Here is a 20,148-nt window from a genome sequence, read left to right as displayed (position 1 = left end):
CTTTTATAGAATATATCTTTAGTAAATCAATAACAGATTGCACAGCCCCACAAAAAAAAGAAAAGTGTTTTGGCCGAGACATTAGTGTATTCCCATGTATTTTTTTCCGCTTAATCCGAATCCGAAGGCAGAATTGTTAGATTGACCAGCTAGTACCATCTGGTTACAGGTACAAACTTTTTGAGCCAATCTGACAATTCTGCCTTCGGATTCGAATTCAGCGGGAAAAAATACATGGGAACACACTAGTGTAGTGTCTCGGCCAAAACACTTTTCTTTTTTTGTAAGGCTGTGTAATTATACCAAATAATTATAAATACATTTATATTTCTTACCTATACTTTAAATTGATCCAACATCTTTTAAGCTGAGCTTCAGTTCTTGGAACAATTATTCCATTCCTTATTGCACTAACTTTATATTGTTGGGCAATCACTTTCCAAGTATTAAAAGGATAAAGAATTTTACTTTATATACCCCAAGGGGCCTTAAAGGGCGTTTTGATGGGACGTACCCAACCCTAACCTCCAATTCATCCAATACCTTACTGTTTCCTCCTTTGGACCAACGGTTTAACGTCTCTTCCGAAAGACGGAGCCCAGTTTTTTCCGCATCTTGCACGGAGGGGCGCGGTTTTTCGGAAAAAAACTTTTCCATGTTACATGGCTCTAGTGGACTCGAACCTGGTTCCTCAGATTACGAGTCTGGCGCTCTACCACTAGACCACACCGCCGCCCTACTTTCCAAGTATTATTTTTTTTTTTCCATTGTTGCCCCATCAGTTTTTCGATTTTCTAAGATATTTTTATAATCTTCAATTATTGACATTAGTAATATCATTTCTTTCTTAGAAAATCTTGGTGTTTTATTCTGTAATTAACATACCTAAATTATATTTATAATAACTAAATAATAAAATTTTATAAATAATACTAATTCTTGAAATATGAATTCCTATTGCTTACCTTATCATAAATTTCAGCTTCCATTTTTATTTTATATAATATTACATTTCGTATAACTAGAAAGAAAAGAGCATCGGCAAGCTTCCTGCAAAAAATGCCCGTTTTCGGTACCTTGATTTTTGAAACTTTTTTTATGCCAAATGGTTACTTATGATGACCCAATAATCCCTGCAAAATTTTAAGAGGAGCATACGCCCCGTTTAAGAAATATAGGGGGTCAAAGTTGACCATTTCCAATCAAAAAATATAGCAGCTTCACATTTATACTCCAATAATAATGTCCAAAAAATTCAGCCGAAATGGTTCTTTTAAGATTTTTGGCTGCTGATTACGAATCTGAAGTCAGATTTTAAAAATTCAAAATGGCGGATCCAATATGGCGGACTGATTTTTCTTAAATTCATCGGATTCACTTGAAACTCGTTACTCCGAGGGTTTTTGGGGTCGCTGATTACGAAATTGAAGTCAGTTTAGAGAAATTCAAAATATGCGGATCCAATATGGCGGACTGATTTTTTCAAAATTCATCGGATTTACTTGAAACTCGTTACTCGGGGGTTTTTGGGGTCGCTGATCACGAATCTAACGGTGAACTAACTTTTAACCAACACTAAAACCAACAGCTTCGCTTTCCACAACTTACACTAGACGATTTGTATAATATTAGTCTGGGTCCTTATCAAATACTAAATGCTACTTCCTATTATGCAGAACATCAGAATGAAGGAATATTTCTGGTTTCTAAGTTTCAACCAAACCCAAAACACAAAACAGCAGCTATTGGATACACAGATTTTAATATTACTATCCAAGATCCTATATTAATAAAAGCTTACATGAAATCACGATACCGTGGTGGAAAACACCATCACATCTTTGTTCTTTTTGACAGAGCCTTAACAGGACGAAACTCTATTAAAAAATATTTTTGTACGTGTGAAAGTGGCGCTAGAACAGTTGGCTGTTGTAGTCACATTATGACAATTATTTGGTTTCTTGGATACGGACAATATCATGAAATAAGTACACCTAACCCTGAAATATGTGACGTTTCTATAACTATACCTAAGGAAAAGCCACAACCAATGCAAACAGAAAACTAAAGAACCTACATTACAACTTGCCTTTGCTGGCTGGATTGTCGATTACATCTTGCCTTTGCTGGCTGGATTATGCATTACATCTTGCCTTCGTTGGTTGGATTATTACAACTTGCCTTTGCTGGCTGGATTATGCATTACATCTTGCCTTTGTTGGTTGGATTATTACATCTTGCCTTTGTTGGATATATTAGATCCGCCATTTTGAATGTTTAAAATCTGACTTCAGATTCGTAATCAGCGACCACCAAAACCCCCGAGTAACGAGTTTCAAGTGAATCCGATAAATTTAAGAAAAATCAGTCCGCCATATTGGATCCGCCATTTTGAATTTTTAAAATCTGACTTCAGATTCGCAATCAGCGACCCCCAAAACCCCCGAGTAACGAGTTTCAAGTGAATCCAATGAATTTAAGAAAAATCAGTCCGCCATATTGGATCCGCCATTTTGAATTTTTAAAATCTGACTTCAGATTCGTAATCAGCAGCCAAAAATCTTAAAAGAACCATTTCGGCTGAATTTTTTGGACATTATTATTGGAGTATAAATGTGAAGCTGCTATATTTTTTGATTGGAAATGGTCAACTTTGACCCCCTATATTTCTTAAATGGGGCGTATGCTCCTCTTAAAAATTTGCAGGGATTATTGGGTCATCATAAGTAACCATTTGGCATAAAAAAAGTTTCAAAAATCGAGGTACCGAAAACGGGCATTTTTTGCCGATGCTCTTTGTTTTTAAATAATACTTATTTGTGTAACAAGTTGAGGATTGGACACGGGTGCGGCACGCGAGTCCAATTTTTAACCCGCACGTGTTACACACACTATTTTATATCGCGTGTGAGAAATGGCCGGTTTTACACACGGGAAATTTTCCACTCGAAGCAGTGTTTCGAGTGGAGGGTTTCTCGTATGTGAAATTGACTATTTCTTGCACGGGGAATACGCGCGTAATGGGCCGCTTTCCGCAAACGTGTGATATAAAAAAAATCTATTAAAGGAATAGAATGTTAAGCAATATTTCTTTATTTCTCATTTTTTATTTACTTTTTCATGTGTGATTTTCTGTAATCTTTATTTTAAGTACATTTAATTACTTACGTTTTAGATTTAGATATAAAAGGTTATATTCCGTCTTTATGTCTTTTCCGTCTTTCTTGAGCCATAAATTATAAAGTAGCTATGATCAGCTCTCACAATGTAAAGAAATGAGAATTAAAAATTATAAGGCTCTCGTGATTAAATCGATTAAAGGAAAAGAGGCAGTAAGAGCCGGAGCGGTAAATAGGGCGCAAGTTATATATATTTTTCTTATCGTCAATACATAAAAAATAAAATAAAAAATTCGCGAACGTTTCGACCATTTTTTGTGGTCATCTTCAGCGCAATAAATTAAAAACGTGTAAAATTAAAAACTATATTGTAACGCGGTCATTGGGCTATTGTATACTCGCACGTTGCACGTTCCTTTTTCCATGCGGTCATTCCGGTGTGTGTGCGCTACTCCATAGGCAAGCAACCTTGAGTCTCTCCCAAGTTGGAAGGCTAGGAGGACTATGCTGATGCATTTGGTACTTCATTATATGTTGCGCGATACCTGCGTACATACGGAGCGACACACTGATTTACGGTTCACATCGATATAAAACTGAAGTTACTTACAATGAAATCGTGAACGGTATAGCGCACAAAACGGTAGACAACAGACGCAAGTTATCTTGGCATTGTTTCGAGAGATAATACTTGATCGTAGAACGGTACAGCGCACAGATAACGGACGCAAACTGTCTCGACAATGTTTCAAGAGGTAATGACCGATCTAATATGTTTCGCTTGTCTCGAGGTTAAAAGATCGATGTATAAGAATTCGGTAACAAACAAATAGCGGTAATGTCAGTTGAGAGATCGATGTATAAGAATATTCGTTGCAAAACAAATAACGGTGATGTCAGTCAAAGACCTTGTAATACGGTAATATATGTATAATACAAATTCACAATAATATAATAAATAAAGCGTGAAACGAGGGGCTCTCAAATTTTTGGAAGTCCCTCGATTACATCGAGATAGTTTTCGGGTAAATCCTCGGTGTCCGTCTGCATATTCAGACCATTCTTCTGTCTTTTTATACATATCATTTCAGATATTAACCGTTTATTGATATATGGTTCGCTGTCCAAAATTTCCACCGCATTCCACTCGAAATCATGACCAGACTCTAATCTATGCTCCGTGATTACCGAGCGACTGGTTGTGTTCCTTCTTATGTGGGCCTGATGTTCTTTAATTCTGGTTTGTAGTTGCCTACCGGTCTGACCCACGTAAGAAGCATCACAGTCCCCACAGTTAATCTTATATACTACGTTGCTATGTGCAAATTTCGGAAGGGCGTCCTTATGTGTTTTAATACAATTCTGCATTTTATTCAGGCTATAATATGATAGCCTCAACTTGTGATTTTTTAAGATGTTTCTATATTGGTCGTTAATATGCGGAATGTACGGTATCGTGAAAAAGGACGCCGCCTCTTCAGGTTGCACATCAGGAGATCTATCTGTCTCAGAACGCACTCTGTTAATGAGAGACTTAATGCGCTCGTGGAAATTTCTAAAAATGAAATCCAGCGGGTAGCAGTTATTAAGTAAAATTTGTACAGCTAATTCTAAATTCTTTGAATGGAACGATGGGTGAGACAACAAAAAAACTCTATCAATTAAACTTATGACTGTACCTCTCTTCTGGCAAACAGGATGTTGAGATATGAAATTCAAGTATCTGCCCGAAAACGTTGGTTTATGAAACCAATCAAATATTATCCGATTGTTTCGACAAATCATTGTAATTTCCAAGAAGTTCAACCTCCCACCCTCCCCAACCTCTACAGTAAACTGGAGCCTTGGATGGAAGGAGTTGAAGACCTCCAATGTGTGGTCTAGTGAGGAAGAAGGAGTTGCGAGAGCAATGTCGTCGACGTATCGCACAAAAAATGGGGGTGTGTATTTTAATGTTGCGAGGGCACTGGCTTCTAAGTCCTGCATAACTATATCCACAGCTGTGGGAGAAAGAGGAGAGCCCATTGGTGAGCCGAAAATTTGTTGGTAAATAATACTATTGAACGTGAAAAAAGTTGAATTTAGAACCAATCTCACCGCTATCAGAAATTCAGATCTTGGAATTTTGCATTTTTTAGAAATTAAGTGCCATCTAACACAAATGCTGTTTAGGACAATTTCTGTCGGTACGTTCGTAAAAAGCGAGACTACATCAAGTGAGATTAGTTCAAAATTGTCACTTAAATGTATTTTTGAAAGTCTTTCAACTAATTTGAAGCTATTAGCGACATGACTGTGAGCGGCCGGGAGGCTTTCATGTATTGTGCGGTGGAGAAAAGCAGCCAACGCGTATGTTGGACTGTTCAAGGACGAAACTATCAGTCGAAACGGGCAATTTGGTTTGTGGATCTTCGGGAGGCCATAGGCTCTCGATAGCACTCCGTCACTAGTAAAAATCCGTTTGTGAGTTGATCTCGAGATGAAATCCGACTTACTCCATCTTGTTAACAAATCGCGTATGCTGTTAGTGAGTTTCCTCGTGGGATCTTTATTAATTCTTATGTATGTATCCGTGTCTCTAAGTATCTCCTCTATACTCTCAACATATTTATCTTTATCCAGAGCCACGGTTACATTACCTTTATCTGCGCGCGTTAAAATTAAATTATCGTTTCTTTTCAGAAATTCTTTTGTTGTTGAAAGTAGTTGTTTGATTTTAAGATTGACATTACTTTTTGGAATCGGGACCTTCGCAATGTTGTTAACAATATGTGCAGTGCGATTTCTTATTGCTGACTGAGTAACCGGAGGGAGCCTTCTCAAATTATGTTCAATGTTTTTGATAAACTCTATCGTTAATTTCTCTGTGTTGCAAACCGGCAGACTGAAATTATCTCCAAATTGTAAAAGGTTCTGCACATCATTAGGTATAGCAACCGACGATAAATTAATGAACCATTTATCGTTTATTTGCGTAATAGGAGGCTGAATGTCCCTGAATTTTCCCGGATTGATCCTAACTTCGATATCAAGGTCAGAATTATTTGGAGGATGATGGAAAGGTTCCATAGAGAACTTAACGTCATCAGAGGTCGGTTCTGCACGAGAGACTCTACAAAAATACTTAATCGGTTTAACATCGTTAACCCGATTGTTTGATCCTGAGGCTAAGACCCTGAGCTTCGCATCTATCCCGTCATGTAGTTTTTTAAAAAAGAAGTACAGTGCTCTATTTTGTCTAATGAAAAACGAATTGCAAACGGACATCGGGATACACCGATATAATTCATTAGTAACTTTAACTATGTGTGTGTGTGTAGCCCTCGAAAAACAATGCGCATCTCTCAATTCAATGTGTAGCAATTGTCTCATAAAAATAGTTTTATAATGCCTGAGCTTACCGATACACCTGTAGTTAAAGAGGTTCAAATTTATTCGAAGATTACCAATGTGTGCCGGTATGAAGTTCGATCTAATGCATTCACGCAGGAATTCTATTCTTATATTACTTCTAATGAGAGCTTTGCGATGTTTAATCCACAGCTTACACAGTTGAACCGCATGGAGACCGTAGTAGAATTTAATGTTTTGAAAAAAATAGTAAGGACGCATTTTTCAGCCTGCGTGTAATAAGAATTAAAAATTATAAGGCTCTCGTGATTAAATCGATTAAAGGAAAAGAGGCAGTAAGAGACGGCGCGGTAAATAGGGCGCAAATTATATATATTTTTCTTATCGTCAATACATACAAAATTAAATAAAAAATTCGCGAACGTTTCGACCATTTTTTGTGGTCATCTTCAGCGCAATAAATTAAAAACGTGTAAAATTAAAAACTATATTGTAACGCGGTCATTGGGCTATTGTATACTCGCACGTTGCACGTTCCTTTTTCCATGCGGTCATTCCGGTGTGTGTGCGCTACTCCATAGGCAAGCAACCTTGAGTCTCTCCCAAGTTGGAAGGCTAGGAGGACTATGCTGATGCATTTGGTACTTCATTATATGTTTCGCGATACCTGCGTACATACGGAGCGACACACTGATTTACGGTTCACATCGATATAAAACTGAAGTTACTTACAATGAAATCGTGAACGGTATAGCGCACAAAACGGTAGACAACAGACGCAAGTTATCTTGGCATTGTTTCGAGAGATAATACTTGATCGTAGAACGGTACAGCGCACAGATAACGGACGCAAACTGTCTCGACAATGTTTCAAGAGGTAATGACCGATCTAATATGTTTCGCTTGTCTCGAGGTTAAAAGATCGATGTATAAGAATTCGGTAACAAACAAATAGCGGTAATGTCAGTTGAGAGAGATTGGTTTCATAAACCAACGTTTTCGGGCAGATACTTGAATTTCATATCTCAACATCCTGTTTGCCAGAAGAAAGGTACAGTCATAAGTTTAATTGATAGAGTTTTTTTGTTGTCTCACCCATCGTTCCATTCAAAGAATTTAGAATTAGCTGTACAAATTTTACTTAATAACTGCTACCCGCTGGCTTTCATTTTTAGAAATTTCCACGAGCGCATTAAGTCTCTCATTAACAGAGTGCGTTCTGAGACAGATAGATCTCCTGATGTGCAACCTGAAGAGGCGGCGTCCTTTTTCACGATACCGTACATTCCGCATATTAACGACCAATATAGAAACATCTTAAAAAATCACAAGTTGAGGCTATCATATTATAGCCTGAATAAAATGCAGAATTGTATTAAAACACATAAGGACGCCCTTCCGAAATTTGCACATAGCAACGTAGTATATAAGATTAACTGTGGGGACTGTGATGCTTCTTACGTGGGTCAGACCGGTAGGCAACTACAAACCAGAATTAAAGAACATCAGGCCCACATAAGAAGGAACACAACCAGTCGCTCGGTAATCACGGAGCATAGATTAGAGTCTGGTCATGATTTCGAGTGGAATGCGGTGGAAATTTTGGACAGCGAACCATATATCAATAAACGGTTAATATCTGAAATGATATGTATAAAAAGACAGAAGAATGGTCTGAATATGCAGACGGACACCGAGGATTTACCCGAAAACTATCTCGATGTAATCGAGGGACTTCCAAAAATTTGAGAGCCCCTCGTTTCACGCTTTATTTATTATATTATTGTGAATTTGTATTATACATATATTACCGTATTACAAGGTCTTTGACTGACATCACCGTTATTTGTTTTGCAACGAATATTCTTATACATCGATCTCTCAACTGACATTACCGCTATTTGTTTGTTACCGAATTCTTATACATCGATCTTTTAACCTCGAGACAAGCGAAACATATTAGATCGGTCATTACCTCTTGAAACATTGTCGAGACAGTTTGCGTCCGTTATCTGTGCGCTGTACCGTTCTACGATCAAGTATTATCTCTCGAAACAATGCCAAGATAACTTGCGTCTGTTGTCTACCGTTTTGTGCGCTATACCGTTCACGATTTCATTGTAAGTAACTTCAGTTTTATATCGATGTGAACCGTAAATCAGTGTGTCGCTCCGTATGTACGCAGGTATCGCGCAACATATAATGAAGTACCAAATGCATCAGCATAGTCCTCCTAGCCTTCCAACTTGGGAGAGACTCAAGGTTGCTTGCCTATGGAGTAGCGCACACACACCGGAATGACCGCATGGAAAAAGGAACGTGCAACGTGCGAGTATACAATAGCCCAATGACCGCGTTACAATATAGTTTTTAATTTTACACGTTTTTAATTTATTGCGCTGAAGATGACCACAAAAAATGGTCGAAACGTTCGCGAATTTTTTATTTATTTTTTATGTATTGACGATAAGAAAAATATATATAACTTGCGCCCTATTTACCGCGCCGGCTCTTACTGCCTCTTTTCCTTTAATCGATTTAATCACGAGAGCCTTATAATTTTTAATTCTTATTACACGCAGGCTGAAAAATGCGTCCTTACTATTTTTTTCAAAACATTAAATTCTACTACGGTCTCCATGCGGTTCAACTGTGTAAGCTGTGGATTAAACATCGCAAAGCTCTCATTAGAAGTAATATAAGAATAGAATTCCTGCGTGAATGCATTAGATCGAACTTCATACCGGCACACATTGGTAATCTTCGAATAAATTTGAACCTCTTTAACTACAGGTGTATCGGTAAGCTCAGGCATTATAAAACTATTTTTATGAGACAATTGCTACACATTGAATTGAGAGATGCGCATTGTTTTTCGAGGGCTACACACACACACATAGTTAAAGTTACTAATGAATTATATCGGTGTATCCCGATGTCCGTTTGCAATTCGTTTTTCATTAGACAAAATAGAGCACTGTACTTCTTTTTTAAAAAACTACATGACGGGATAGATGCGAAGCTCAGGGTCTTAGCCTCAGGATCAAACAATCGGGTTAACGATGTTAAACCGATTAAGTATTTTTGTAGAGTCTCTCGTGCAGAACCGACCTCTGATGACGTTAAGTTCTCTATGGAACTTTTCCATCATCCTCCAAATAATTCTGACCTTGATATCGAAGTTAGGATCAATCCGGGAAAATTCAGGGACATTCAGCCTCCTATTACGCAAATAAACGATAAATGGTTCATTAATTTATCGTCGGTTGCTATACCTAATGATGTGCAGAACCTTTTACAATTTGGAGATAATTTCAGTCTGCCGGTTTGCAACACAGAGAAACTAACGATAGAGTTTATCAAAAACATTGAACATAATTTGAGAAGGCTCCCTCCGGTTACTCAGTCAGCAATAAGAATTCGCACTGCACATATTGTTAACAACATTGCGACGGTCCCGATTCCAAAAAGTAATGTCAATCTTAAAATCAAACAACTACTTTCAACAACAAAAGAATTTCTGAAAAGAAACGATAATTTAATTTTAACGCGCGCAGATAAAGGTAATGTAACCGTGGCTCTGGATAAAGATAAATATGTTGAGAGTATAGAGGAGATACTTAGAGACACGGATACATACATAAGAATTAATAAAGATCCCACGAGGAAACTCACTAACAGCATACGCGATTTGTTAACAAGATGGAGTAAGTCGGATTTCATCTCGAGATCAACTCACAAACGGATTTTTACTAGTGACGGAGTGCTATCGAGAGCCTATGGCCTCCCGAAGATCCACAAACCAAATTGCCCGTTTCGACTGATAGTTTCGTCCTTGAACAGTCCAACATACGCGTTGGCTGCTTTTCTCCACCGCACAATACATGAAAGCCTCCCGGCCGCTCACAGTCATGTCGCTAATAGCTTCAAATTAGTTGAAAGACTTTCAAAAATACATTTAAGTGACAATTTTGAACTAATCTCACTTGATGTAGTCTCGCTTTTTACGAACGTACCGACAGAAATTGTCCTAAACAGCATTTGTGTTAGATGGCACTTAATTTCTAAAAAATGCAAAATTCCAAGATCTGAATTTCTGATAGCGGTGAGATTGGTTCTAAATTCAACTTTTTTCACGTTCAATAGTATTATTTACCAACAAATTTTCGGCTCACCAATGGGCTCTCCTCTTTCTCCCACAGCTGTGGATATAGTTATGCAGGACTTAGAAGCCAGTGCCCTCGCAACATTAAAATACACACCCCCATTTTTTGTGCGATACGTCGACGACATTGCTCTCGCAACTCCTTCTTCCTCACTAGACCACACATTGGAGGTCTTCAACTCCTTCCATCCAAGGCTCCAGTTTACTGTAGAGGTTGGGGAGGGTGGGAGGTTGAACTTCTTGGAAATTACAATGATTTGTCGAAACAATCGGATAATATTTGATTGGTTTCATAAACCAACGTTTTCGGGCAGATACTTGAATTTCATATCTCAACATCCTGTTTGCCAGAAGAGAGGTACAGTCATAAGTTTAATTGATAGAGTTTTTTTGTTGTCTCACCCATCGTTCCATTCAAAGAATTTAGAATTAGCTGTACAAATTTTACTTAATAACTGCTACCCGCTGGATTTCATTTTTAGAAATTTCCACGAGCGCATTAAGTCTCTCATTAACAGAGTGCGTTCTGAGACAGATAGATCTCCTGATGTGCAACCTGAAGAGGCGGCGTCCTTTTTCACGATACCGTACATTCCGCATATTAACGACCAATATAGAAACATCTTAAAAAATCACAAGTTGAGGCTATCATATTATAGCCTGAATAAAATGCAGAATTGTATTAAAACACATAAGGACGCCCTTCCGAAATTTGCACATAGCAACGTAGTATATAAGATTAACTGTGGGGACTGTGATGCTTCTTACGTGGGTCAGACCGGTAGGCAACTACAAACCAGAATTAAAGAACATCAGGCCCACATAAGAAGGAACACAACCAGTCGCTCGGTAATCACGGAGCATAGATTAGAGTCTGGTCATGATTTCGAGTGGAATGCGGTGGAAATTTTGGACAGCGAACCATATATCAATAAACGGTTAATATCTGAAATGATATGTATAAAAAGACAGAAGAATGGTCTGAATATGCAGACGGACACCGAGGATTTACCCGAAAACTATCTCGATGTAATCGAGGGACTTCCAAAAATTTGAGAGCCCCTCGTTTCACGCTTTATTTATTATATTATTGTGAATTTGTATTATACATATATTACCGTATTACAAGGTCTTTGACTGACATCACCGTTATTTGTTTTGCAACGAATATTCTTATACATCGATCTCTCAACTGACATTACCGCTATTTGTTTGTTACCGAATTCTTATACATCGATCTTTTAACCTCGAGACAAGCGAAACATATTAGATCGGTCATTACCTCTTGAAACATTGTCGAGACAGTTTGCGTCCGTTATCTGTGCGCTGTACCGTTCTACGATCAAGTATTATCTCTCGAAACAATGCCAAGATAACTTGCGTCTGTTGTCTACCGTTTTGTGCGCTATACCGTTCACGATTTCATTGTAAGTAACTTCAGTTTTATATCGATGTGAACCGTAAATCAGTGTGTCGCTCCGTATGTACGCAGGTATCGCGCAACATATAATGAAGTACCAAATGCATCAGCATAGTCCTCCTAGCCTTCCAACTTGGGAGAGACTCAAGGTTGCTTGCCTATGGAGTAGCGCACACACACCGGAATGACCGCATGGAAAAAGGAACGTGCAACGTGCGAGTATACAATAGCCCAATGACCGCGTTACAATATAGTTTTTAATTTTACACGTTTTTAATTTATTGCGCTGAAGATGACCACAAAAAATGGTCGAAACGTTCGCGAATTTTTTATTTTATTTTTTATGTATTGACGATAAGAAAAATATATATAACTTGCGCCCTATTTACCGCGCCGGCTCGTAAAGAAATGACTTGAGATTTGAGAAATTCTTACGTCTCAAGATCGTCTCAAGATTTGAGAAACGACTATGAATTCGGGCCTTATTGCCGCCAAAACGGTTGCCAACAGATTGTGGCAACTTTTATGGCAATAAGTATGCTACGAGCTTTCCGCTTGTTTGCGTAAGGTAATCGTTGTCTGCATAATGCTTTTAAGTTGCTTTAAATGAAATTACTGTTGTTCGGTGACAGCATTTACATTATATTTCTGTGTCCAATTACTGTTGTATGATGACAACTGAAGGGAAACTTATGCCAAACACTATTTCCTTTTTATGCCAAGAAATACTTGGCTATCTGGGAGGATAAGTGATATATATTATGAGCATCATGCGTGAAACGGAACGCGCCCAGTCTTTGCTTCTAATCTTAATTTTAATTGCACAATATTGTTGTTATATGTTTTCCCTAGAGGGTAATATCTCATTTTGTATAAACTGCAGTATTTTTGTATTAAGTAAATATTGTCGTCAGTGACAGCCTATGTGCCTAAATTTTTATTTTTTTTGTTTTTGATATAAAATTGATTGTTGCCTTCTATATTCTTGTGCGTACTTTAATTCTGTAAAAGAGTTTTGCAATTCCGTAAAGCCAATTCAAAGATTTATGTATTCAAAAAAATATCGCTAAAGATGTCACTATTATATAGGATCCCCATTTTTGAAATGAGATCTTTGAGACCATATGTTTATATGAACTTTTTAACATAAAACTTCAACGATCAAGTCTTAAAACATTGGGCAATACTTAAGAGAGAAAGAGAAACACTTTACCATAATAAAATATATCTGAGATATAGTCAGATATCTTTATGCCTACAATTTTAAGTCAAATCTGATAGTGAGATATCTTATTTTCAGATATTTACAGAAGTAGTTATATAAATAAGAGTTCTAGGCCGGGGATCTCAGGGGGGGTGAGGGGCGGGTGGGGAAGGACTCGCGGCCGAGAGGGTCTGCCGGGGGGGGACACTCTAGCCACGGTCGTATACACAGGTCTGGCAACTCGGGCCGAATTTTAGTGGTGGGGGTAGCACACTTATTGAAGCAGGTTTTTTAATTTATGATATCGCCACCACGTGTCGCTACTATCTAGTATACAGCCGCTATCACGGTCGTACCTCGACCGTGGCCGCCGTTATATCATATGTTCAGTGGTTCAATGTACGGTCGTGTTACGTGTATAGCCGCTGGCTAATAATTTTGAAAAATCTAATCTGAGTGCCTACGTCGTTTATCCAACAGTTTCTCAACTACTTGCTCACTACCTTTGCCAGCATTATCTCCTTCCTACGCTGAATTGGGCCCGGAACGCCGTCCTTCACAGTAATAACCGTCATAATGATGACGTAACCTATAACGACGCTATTGCTGCTGTGGCTAGCCATCTCCCTCGGCATTGCATCATCACCGACCTTTCCTTTGCCTTGCTCTAAAATGTTCTCTAATCACAAAAAAGAAGAGGTGTCATAATTGCAGTTATCTAAGAAAACTGCAGTTACAAAAGGAAGTGAGGTTTAATAAGCGCAAAACGCTGCTTCGCATTCGGAGCACTTCAAACCCAGTCGAGAAACATAAAGTGATGGCAATGCGGAAAAAATATAACAATGAAAGGCGTATGATATTTGTGCAAGTAGGTTCTAAAAATTTATAACTCGTGTGACACCTGTATAAAAGCTGTGAAAATTAATTCTTGCAGTCGAGCTTTAGTACCAAACGCGTCAACGAAACTGATTGATATAAAAACTTGTGGTGGCTTGATTCACGCCAATTCTAGATTTTTTAATCTTATCCGTCACGTAGAAGCATGCTTCGCAAAATATGCATATCATGTGGATGTTTTTAAGTTAACATTTGATGACGTTATTACAACGTATGATTTTACGTTTCCGTGCAAAGATCACGCTTCTGACATACTATCTTTCGCATTGGTTTATTACATTCGGTTAATGAGGCAACACACGCGCTCATCAACAAAACTTAAAATTAAGCAAAAAATTTGTTGTAAAAAAAGCTGTCAAAATTGACAAATGAATAAACTGCTCTATATATAATAATGTTATATTGTACTTTTTTCTTTACCATGTAAACCTTAAACGTGTTTTTTTTTTTAATCTGATACAATTTAAACATTATTCATGAGTGAATAATGTTAAATTGTATCAATGATTTATTGGTGAATGATTCATCCAGAATCGAACATCAATATCATCAAAATGTCTCATGCCATAGCTAAAGACACTCGACTAAACGTTACTTAAAATCACGGTATAATAAGACTCGGTCATATTTATCGTGCTCGCCTGCATGTACAACGAATTTATTGCCCGCTAGTCAGCATCGCGTTCTTTATTTGTCTCGTTATAACCGTACTTAAATTTGGCGCGTTTTGTAATTCATTGTCTGGCCGCCGCTGTCGTTGCGATCTAGTAGCCCGACTAGCTTCAATAAGTGAGTCACCCCCCCACCACCGGAGTTGCCAGACCTGTGTATACGACCGTGACTCTAGCGCCACCGTCATCCGAGGGGGAGGGGGGGTGATTTGCGTTCCCACCATGTGGTGGTGGGGGGGGGGGAAGAGTTTCGAGATAGAGGAGGTCCTGGGGGGGGGATCAGGCGAGCGTATCGGGACATGTTTATTAAATATTAATAAACATATCGTATTGACAAGGGGTACCGCCGAGAGGTGATGGGGGAGTAGGTGTCCACATTCTACGCCGAGGGTGGTCCGCAGGGGGGAGGTCGTCACTTTATCGGCGCGGGGGTATTACAAAGGCGCCGTTCGGCTGCTGGAATTTAATCGGCGATTATAAACAAAACAGCGAGTTAGACACTTGATTCTGCAATGATCTCACCCTTCTAGAACATGCGAGCCGCCATTCGGTTACGGCGTCTCACTACAAAAGCGAGCGTCGATGGTCCGACGACGGTTTGAAGATAAAATAGCCGAGGTAAACAATTGATAAAATTTGTCACCGATGACGATTTAACCGTTGCGGAGTCCTCTTCATGTTTTTTCTAAGAAGAGCCGCTGCCGATTACGATTTAACCGTCGCGGCGGTATTCGGTTATGGCGTGGCATATTACAAAAAGCGAGCGCCGATGTTCGGCTGCTGGAATGTATAAACAAAATATGTCTAACGATAATTATACAAACGCATAGCATTGTCGCCAGGATGATTATTGCGCTGAAGATGACCACAAAAAATGGTCGAAACGTTCGCGAATTTTTTAATTTAATTTTGTATGTATTGAACGATAAGAAAATAATTAGAACTTGCGCCCTATGTAACCGCGCCGGCTCTTACTGCCTCTTTTCCTTAATCGATTTAATCACGAGAGCCTTCATAATTTTTAATTCTTAATTACCAAACGCAGGCTGAAAAAATGCGTCCTTACTATTTTTTTTCAAACATTAAATTCTACTTAACGGTCTCCATGCGGTTCAACTGTGTAAGCTGTGGATGAAACATCGCAAAGCTCTCATTAGAAGTAATATAAGAATAGGAATTCCTGCGTGAAATGCATTAGAAATCGAACTTCATACCGGCACACCATTGGTACTATCTGCGATAAATAAATTGAACCTCCCTCTTTAACTACAGGTGTATCGGTAAGCTCAGGCATTATAAAACCATTTTATGAGACAATTGCTACACATTGAATTGAGAGATGCGCATTGTTTTTAGAGGGCTACACACACACACATAGTTAAAGTTACTAATGAATTATATCGGTGTATCCCGATGTCCGTTTGCAATTCGTTTTTCATTAGACAAAATAGAGCACTGTACTTCTTTTTAAAAAACTACATGACGGATAGATGCGAAGCTCAGGGTCTTAGCCTCAGGATCAAACAATCGGGTTAACGATGTTAAACCGATTAAGTATTTTTGTAGAGTCTCTCGTGCAGAACCGACCTCTGATGACGTTAAGTTCTCTATGGAACCTTTCCATCATCCTCCAAATAATTCTGACCTTGATATCGAAGTTAGGATCAATCCGGGAAAATTCAGGGACATTCAGCCTCCTATTACGCAAATAAACGATAAATGGTTCATTAATTTATCGTCGGTTGCTATACCTAATTATGTGCAGAACCTTTTACAATTTGGAGATAATTTCAGTCTGCCGGTTTGCAACACAGAGAAACTAACGATAGAGTTTATCAAAAACATTGAACATAATTTGAGAAGGCTCCCTCCGGTTACTCAGTCAGCAATAAGAAATCGCACTGCACATATTGTTAACAACATTGCGACGGTCCCGATTCCAAAAAGTAATGTCAATCTTAAAATCAAACAACTACTTTCAACAACAAAAGAATTTCTGAAAAGAAACGATAATTTAATTTTAACGCGCGCAGATAAAGGTAATGTAACCGTGGCTCTGGATAAAGATAAATATGTTGAGAGTATAGAGGAGATACTTAGAGACACGGATACATACATAAGAATTAATAAAGATCCCACGAGGAAACTCACTAACAGCATACGCGATTTGTTAACAAGATGGAGTAAGTCGGATTTCATCCCGAGATCAACTCACAAACGGATTTTTACTAGTGACGGAGTGCTATCGAGAGCCTATATGGCCTCCCGAAGATCCACAAACCAAATTGCCCGTTTCGACTGATAGTTTCGTCCTTGAACAGTCCAACATACGCGTTGGCTGCTTTTCTCCACCGCACAATACATGAAAGCCTCCCGGCCGCTCACAGTCATGTCGCTAATAGCTTCAAATTAGTTGAAAGACTTTCAAAAATACATTTAAGTGACAATTTTGAACTAATCTCACTTGATGTAGTCTCGCTTTTTACGAACGTACCGACAGAAATTGTCCTAGACAGCATTTGTGTTAGATGGCACTTAATTTCTAAAAAATGCAAAATTCCAAGATCTGAATTTCTGATAGCGGTGAGATTGGTTCTAAATTCAACTTTTTTCACGTTCAATAGTATTATTTACCAACAAATTTTCGGCTCACCAATGGGCTCTCCTCTTTCTCCCACAGCTGTGGATATAGTTATGCACGACTTAGAAGCCAGTGCCCTCGCAACATTAAAATACAATACACACCCCCATTTTTTGTGCGATACGTCGACGACATTGCTCTCGCAACTCCTTCTTCCTCACTAGACCACACATTGGAGGTCTTCAACTCCTTCCATCCAAGGCTCCAGTTTACTGTAGAGGTTGGGGAGGGTGGGAGGTTGAACTTCTTGGAAATTACAATGATTTGTCGAAACAATCGGATAATATTTGATTGGTTTCATAAACCAACGTTTTCGGGCAGATACTTGAATTTCATATCTCAACATCCTGTTGCCAGAAGAGAGGTACAGTCATAAGTTTAATTGATAGAGTTTTTTTGTTGTCTCACCCATCGTTCCATTCAAAGAATTTAGAATTAGCTGTACAAATTTTACTTAATAACTGCTACCCGCTGGATTTCATTTTTAGAAATTTCCACGAGCGCATTAAGTCTCTCATTAACAGAGTGCGTTCTGAGACAGATAGATCTCCTGATGTGAAACCTGAATGAAGAGGCGGCGTCCTTTTTCACGATACCGTACATTCCGCATATTAACGACCAATATAGAAACATCTTAAAAAATCACAAGTTGAGGCTATCATATTATAGCCTGAATAAAATGCAGAATTGTATTAAAACACATAAGGACGCCCTTCCGAAATTTGCACATAGCAACGTAGTATATAAGATTAACTGTGGGGACTGTGATGCTTCTTACGTGGGTCAGACCGGTAGGCAACTACAAACCAGAATTAAAGAACATCAGGCCCACATAAGAAGGAACACAACCAGTCGCTCGGTAATCACGGAGCATAGATTAGAGTCTGGTCATGATTTCGAGTGGAATGCGGTGGAAATTTTGGACAGCGAACCATATATCAATAAACGGTTAATATCTGAAATGATATGTATAAAAAGACAGAAGAATGGTCTGAATATGCAGACGGACACCGAGGATTTACCCGAAAACTATCTCGATGTAATCGAGGGACTTCCAAAAAAAAAATTGAGAGCCCCTCGTTTCACGCTTTATTTATTATATTATTGTGAATTTGTATTATACATATATTACCGTATTACAAGGTCTTTGACTGACATCACCGTTATTTGTTTTGCAACGAATATTCTTATACATCGATCTCTCAACTGACATTACCGCTATTTGTTTGTTACCGAATTCTTATACATCGATCTTTTAACCTCGAGACAAGCGAAACATATTAGATCGGTCATTACCTCTTGAAACATTGTCGAGACAGTTTGCGTCCGTTATCTGTGCGCTGTACCGTTCTACGATCAAGTATTATCTCTCGAAACAATGCCAAGATAACTTGCGTCTGTTGTCTACCGTTTTGTGCGCTATACCGTTCACGATTTCATTGTAAGTAACTTCAGTTTTATATCGATGTGAACCGTAAATCAGTGTGTCGCTCCGTATGTACGCAGGTATCGCGCAACATATAATGAAGTACCAAATGCATCAGCATAGTCCTCCTAGCCTTCCAACTTGGGAGAGACTCAAGGTTGCTTGCCTATGGAGTAGCGCACACACACCGGAATGACCGCATGGAAAAAGGAACGTGCAACGTGCGAGTATACAATAGCCCAATGACCGCGTTACAATATAGTTTTTAATTTTACACGTTTTTAATTTATTGCGCTGAAGATGACCACAAAAAATGGTCGAAACGTTCGCGAATTTTTTATTTTATTTTTTATGTATTGACGATAAGAAAAATATATATAACTTGCGCCCTATTTACCGCGCCGGCTCGTAAAGAAATGACTTGAGATTTGAGAAATTCTTACGTCTCAAGATCGTCTCAAGATTTGAGAAACGACTATGAATTCGGGCCTTATTGCCGCCAAAACGGTTGCCAACAGATTGTGGCAACTTTTATGGCAATAAGTATGCTACGAGCTTTCCGCTTGTTTGCGTAAGGTAATCGTTGTCTGCATAATGCTTTTAAGTTGCTTTAAATGAAATTACTGTTGTTCGGTGACAGCATTTACATTATATTTCTGTGTCCAATTACTGTTGTATGATGACAACTGAAGGGAAACTTATGCCAAACACTATTTCCTTTTTATGCCAAGAAATACTTGGCTATCTGGGAGGATAAGTGATATATATTATGAGCATCATGCGTGAAACGGAACGCGCCCAGTCTTTGCTTCTAATCTTAATTTTAATTGCACAATATTGTTGTTATATGTTTTCCCTAGAGGGTAATATCTCATTTTGTATAAACTGCAGTATTTTTGTATTAAGTAAATATTGTCGTCAGTGACAGCCTATGTGCCTAAATTTTTATTTTTTTTGTTTTTGATATAAAATTGATTGTTGCCTTCTATATTCTTGTGCGTACTTTAATTCTGTAAAAGAGTTTTGCAATTCCGTAAAGCCAATTCAAAGATTTATGTATTCAAAAAAATATCGCTAAAGATGTCACTATTATATAGGATCCCCATTTTTGAAATGAGATCTTTGAGACCATATGTTTATATGAACTTTTTAACATAAAACTTCAACGATCAAGTCTTAAAACATTGGGCAATACTTAAGAGAGAAAGAGAAACACTTTACCATAATAAAATATATCTGAGATATAGTCAGATA

The 20,148-nt window shown here is 38.3% G+C and overlaps 2 protein-coding genes, 2 long non-coding RNA genes and 1 pseudogene across 6 annotated transcripts in view; 4 read left to right on the top strand and 1 right to left on the bottom strand.

Annotated features, from left to right (window-relative positions):
• Ack-like (activated Cdc42 kinase-like) overlaps nucleotides 1–20,148 on the bottom strand; it is a 216,777-nt gene that overhangs the window by 32,717 nt on the left and 163,912 nt on the right. The gene's annotated exons all lie outside the window — the stretch shown is intronic.
• On the top strand, nucleotides 9,604–11,691 carry LOC143894853 (uncharacterized). Its single transcript, XM_077401497.1, has one exon. It carries the CDS (start codon nucleotides 9,604–9,606, stop codon nucleotides 11,689–11,691), a length of 2,088 nt encoding a protein of 695 aa, XP_077257623.1.
• Nucleotides 11,914–12,352, top strand: LOC143894848 (uncharacterized). The gene is made up of 2 exons (XR_013256186.1): nucleotides 11,914–12,062; nucleotides 12,128–12,352. It is a non-coding gene; the product is annotated as an uncharacterized LOC143894848 (long non-coding RNA).
• LOC143894852 (uncharacterized) lies at nucleotides 16,307–17,844 on the top strand (annotated as a pseudogene).
• LOC143894849 (uncharacterized) lies at nucleotides 18,761–19,199 on the top strand. Its single transcript, XR_013256187.1, has 2 exons — nucleotides 18,761–18,909; nucleotides 18,975–19,199. It is a non-coding gene; the product is annotated as an uncharacterized LOC143894849 (long non-coding RNA).

This window comes from Temnothorax americanus, unplaced genomic scaffold, assembly GCF_048541705.1.
Source record: "Temnothorax americanus isolate GAGA-0224 unplaced genomic scaffold, ASM4854170v1 Scaffold144, whole genome shotgun sequence".
NCBI lineage: Eukaryota > Metazoa > Arthropoda > Insecta > Hymenoptera > Formicidae > Temnothorax > Temnothorax americanus.
The sequence above is the reverse complement of the archived record's forward strand: the minus strand, read 5'-3'. Positions and strand labels throughout refer to the sequence as shown.

What these genes read in the sequence shown, in the direction of transcription:
- LOC143894853 (XM_077401497.1), top strand. Translation starts at nt 9,604, where the DNA reads ATGGAACTTTTCCATCATCCTCCAAATAATTCTGACCTTGATATCGAA.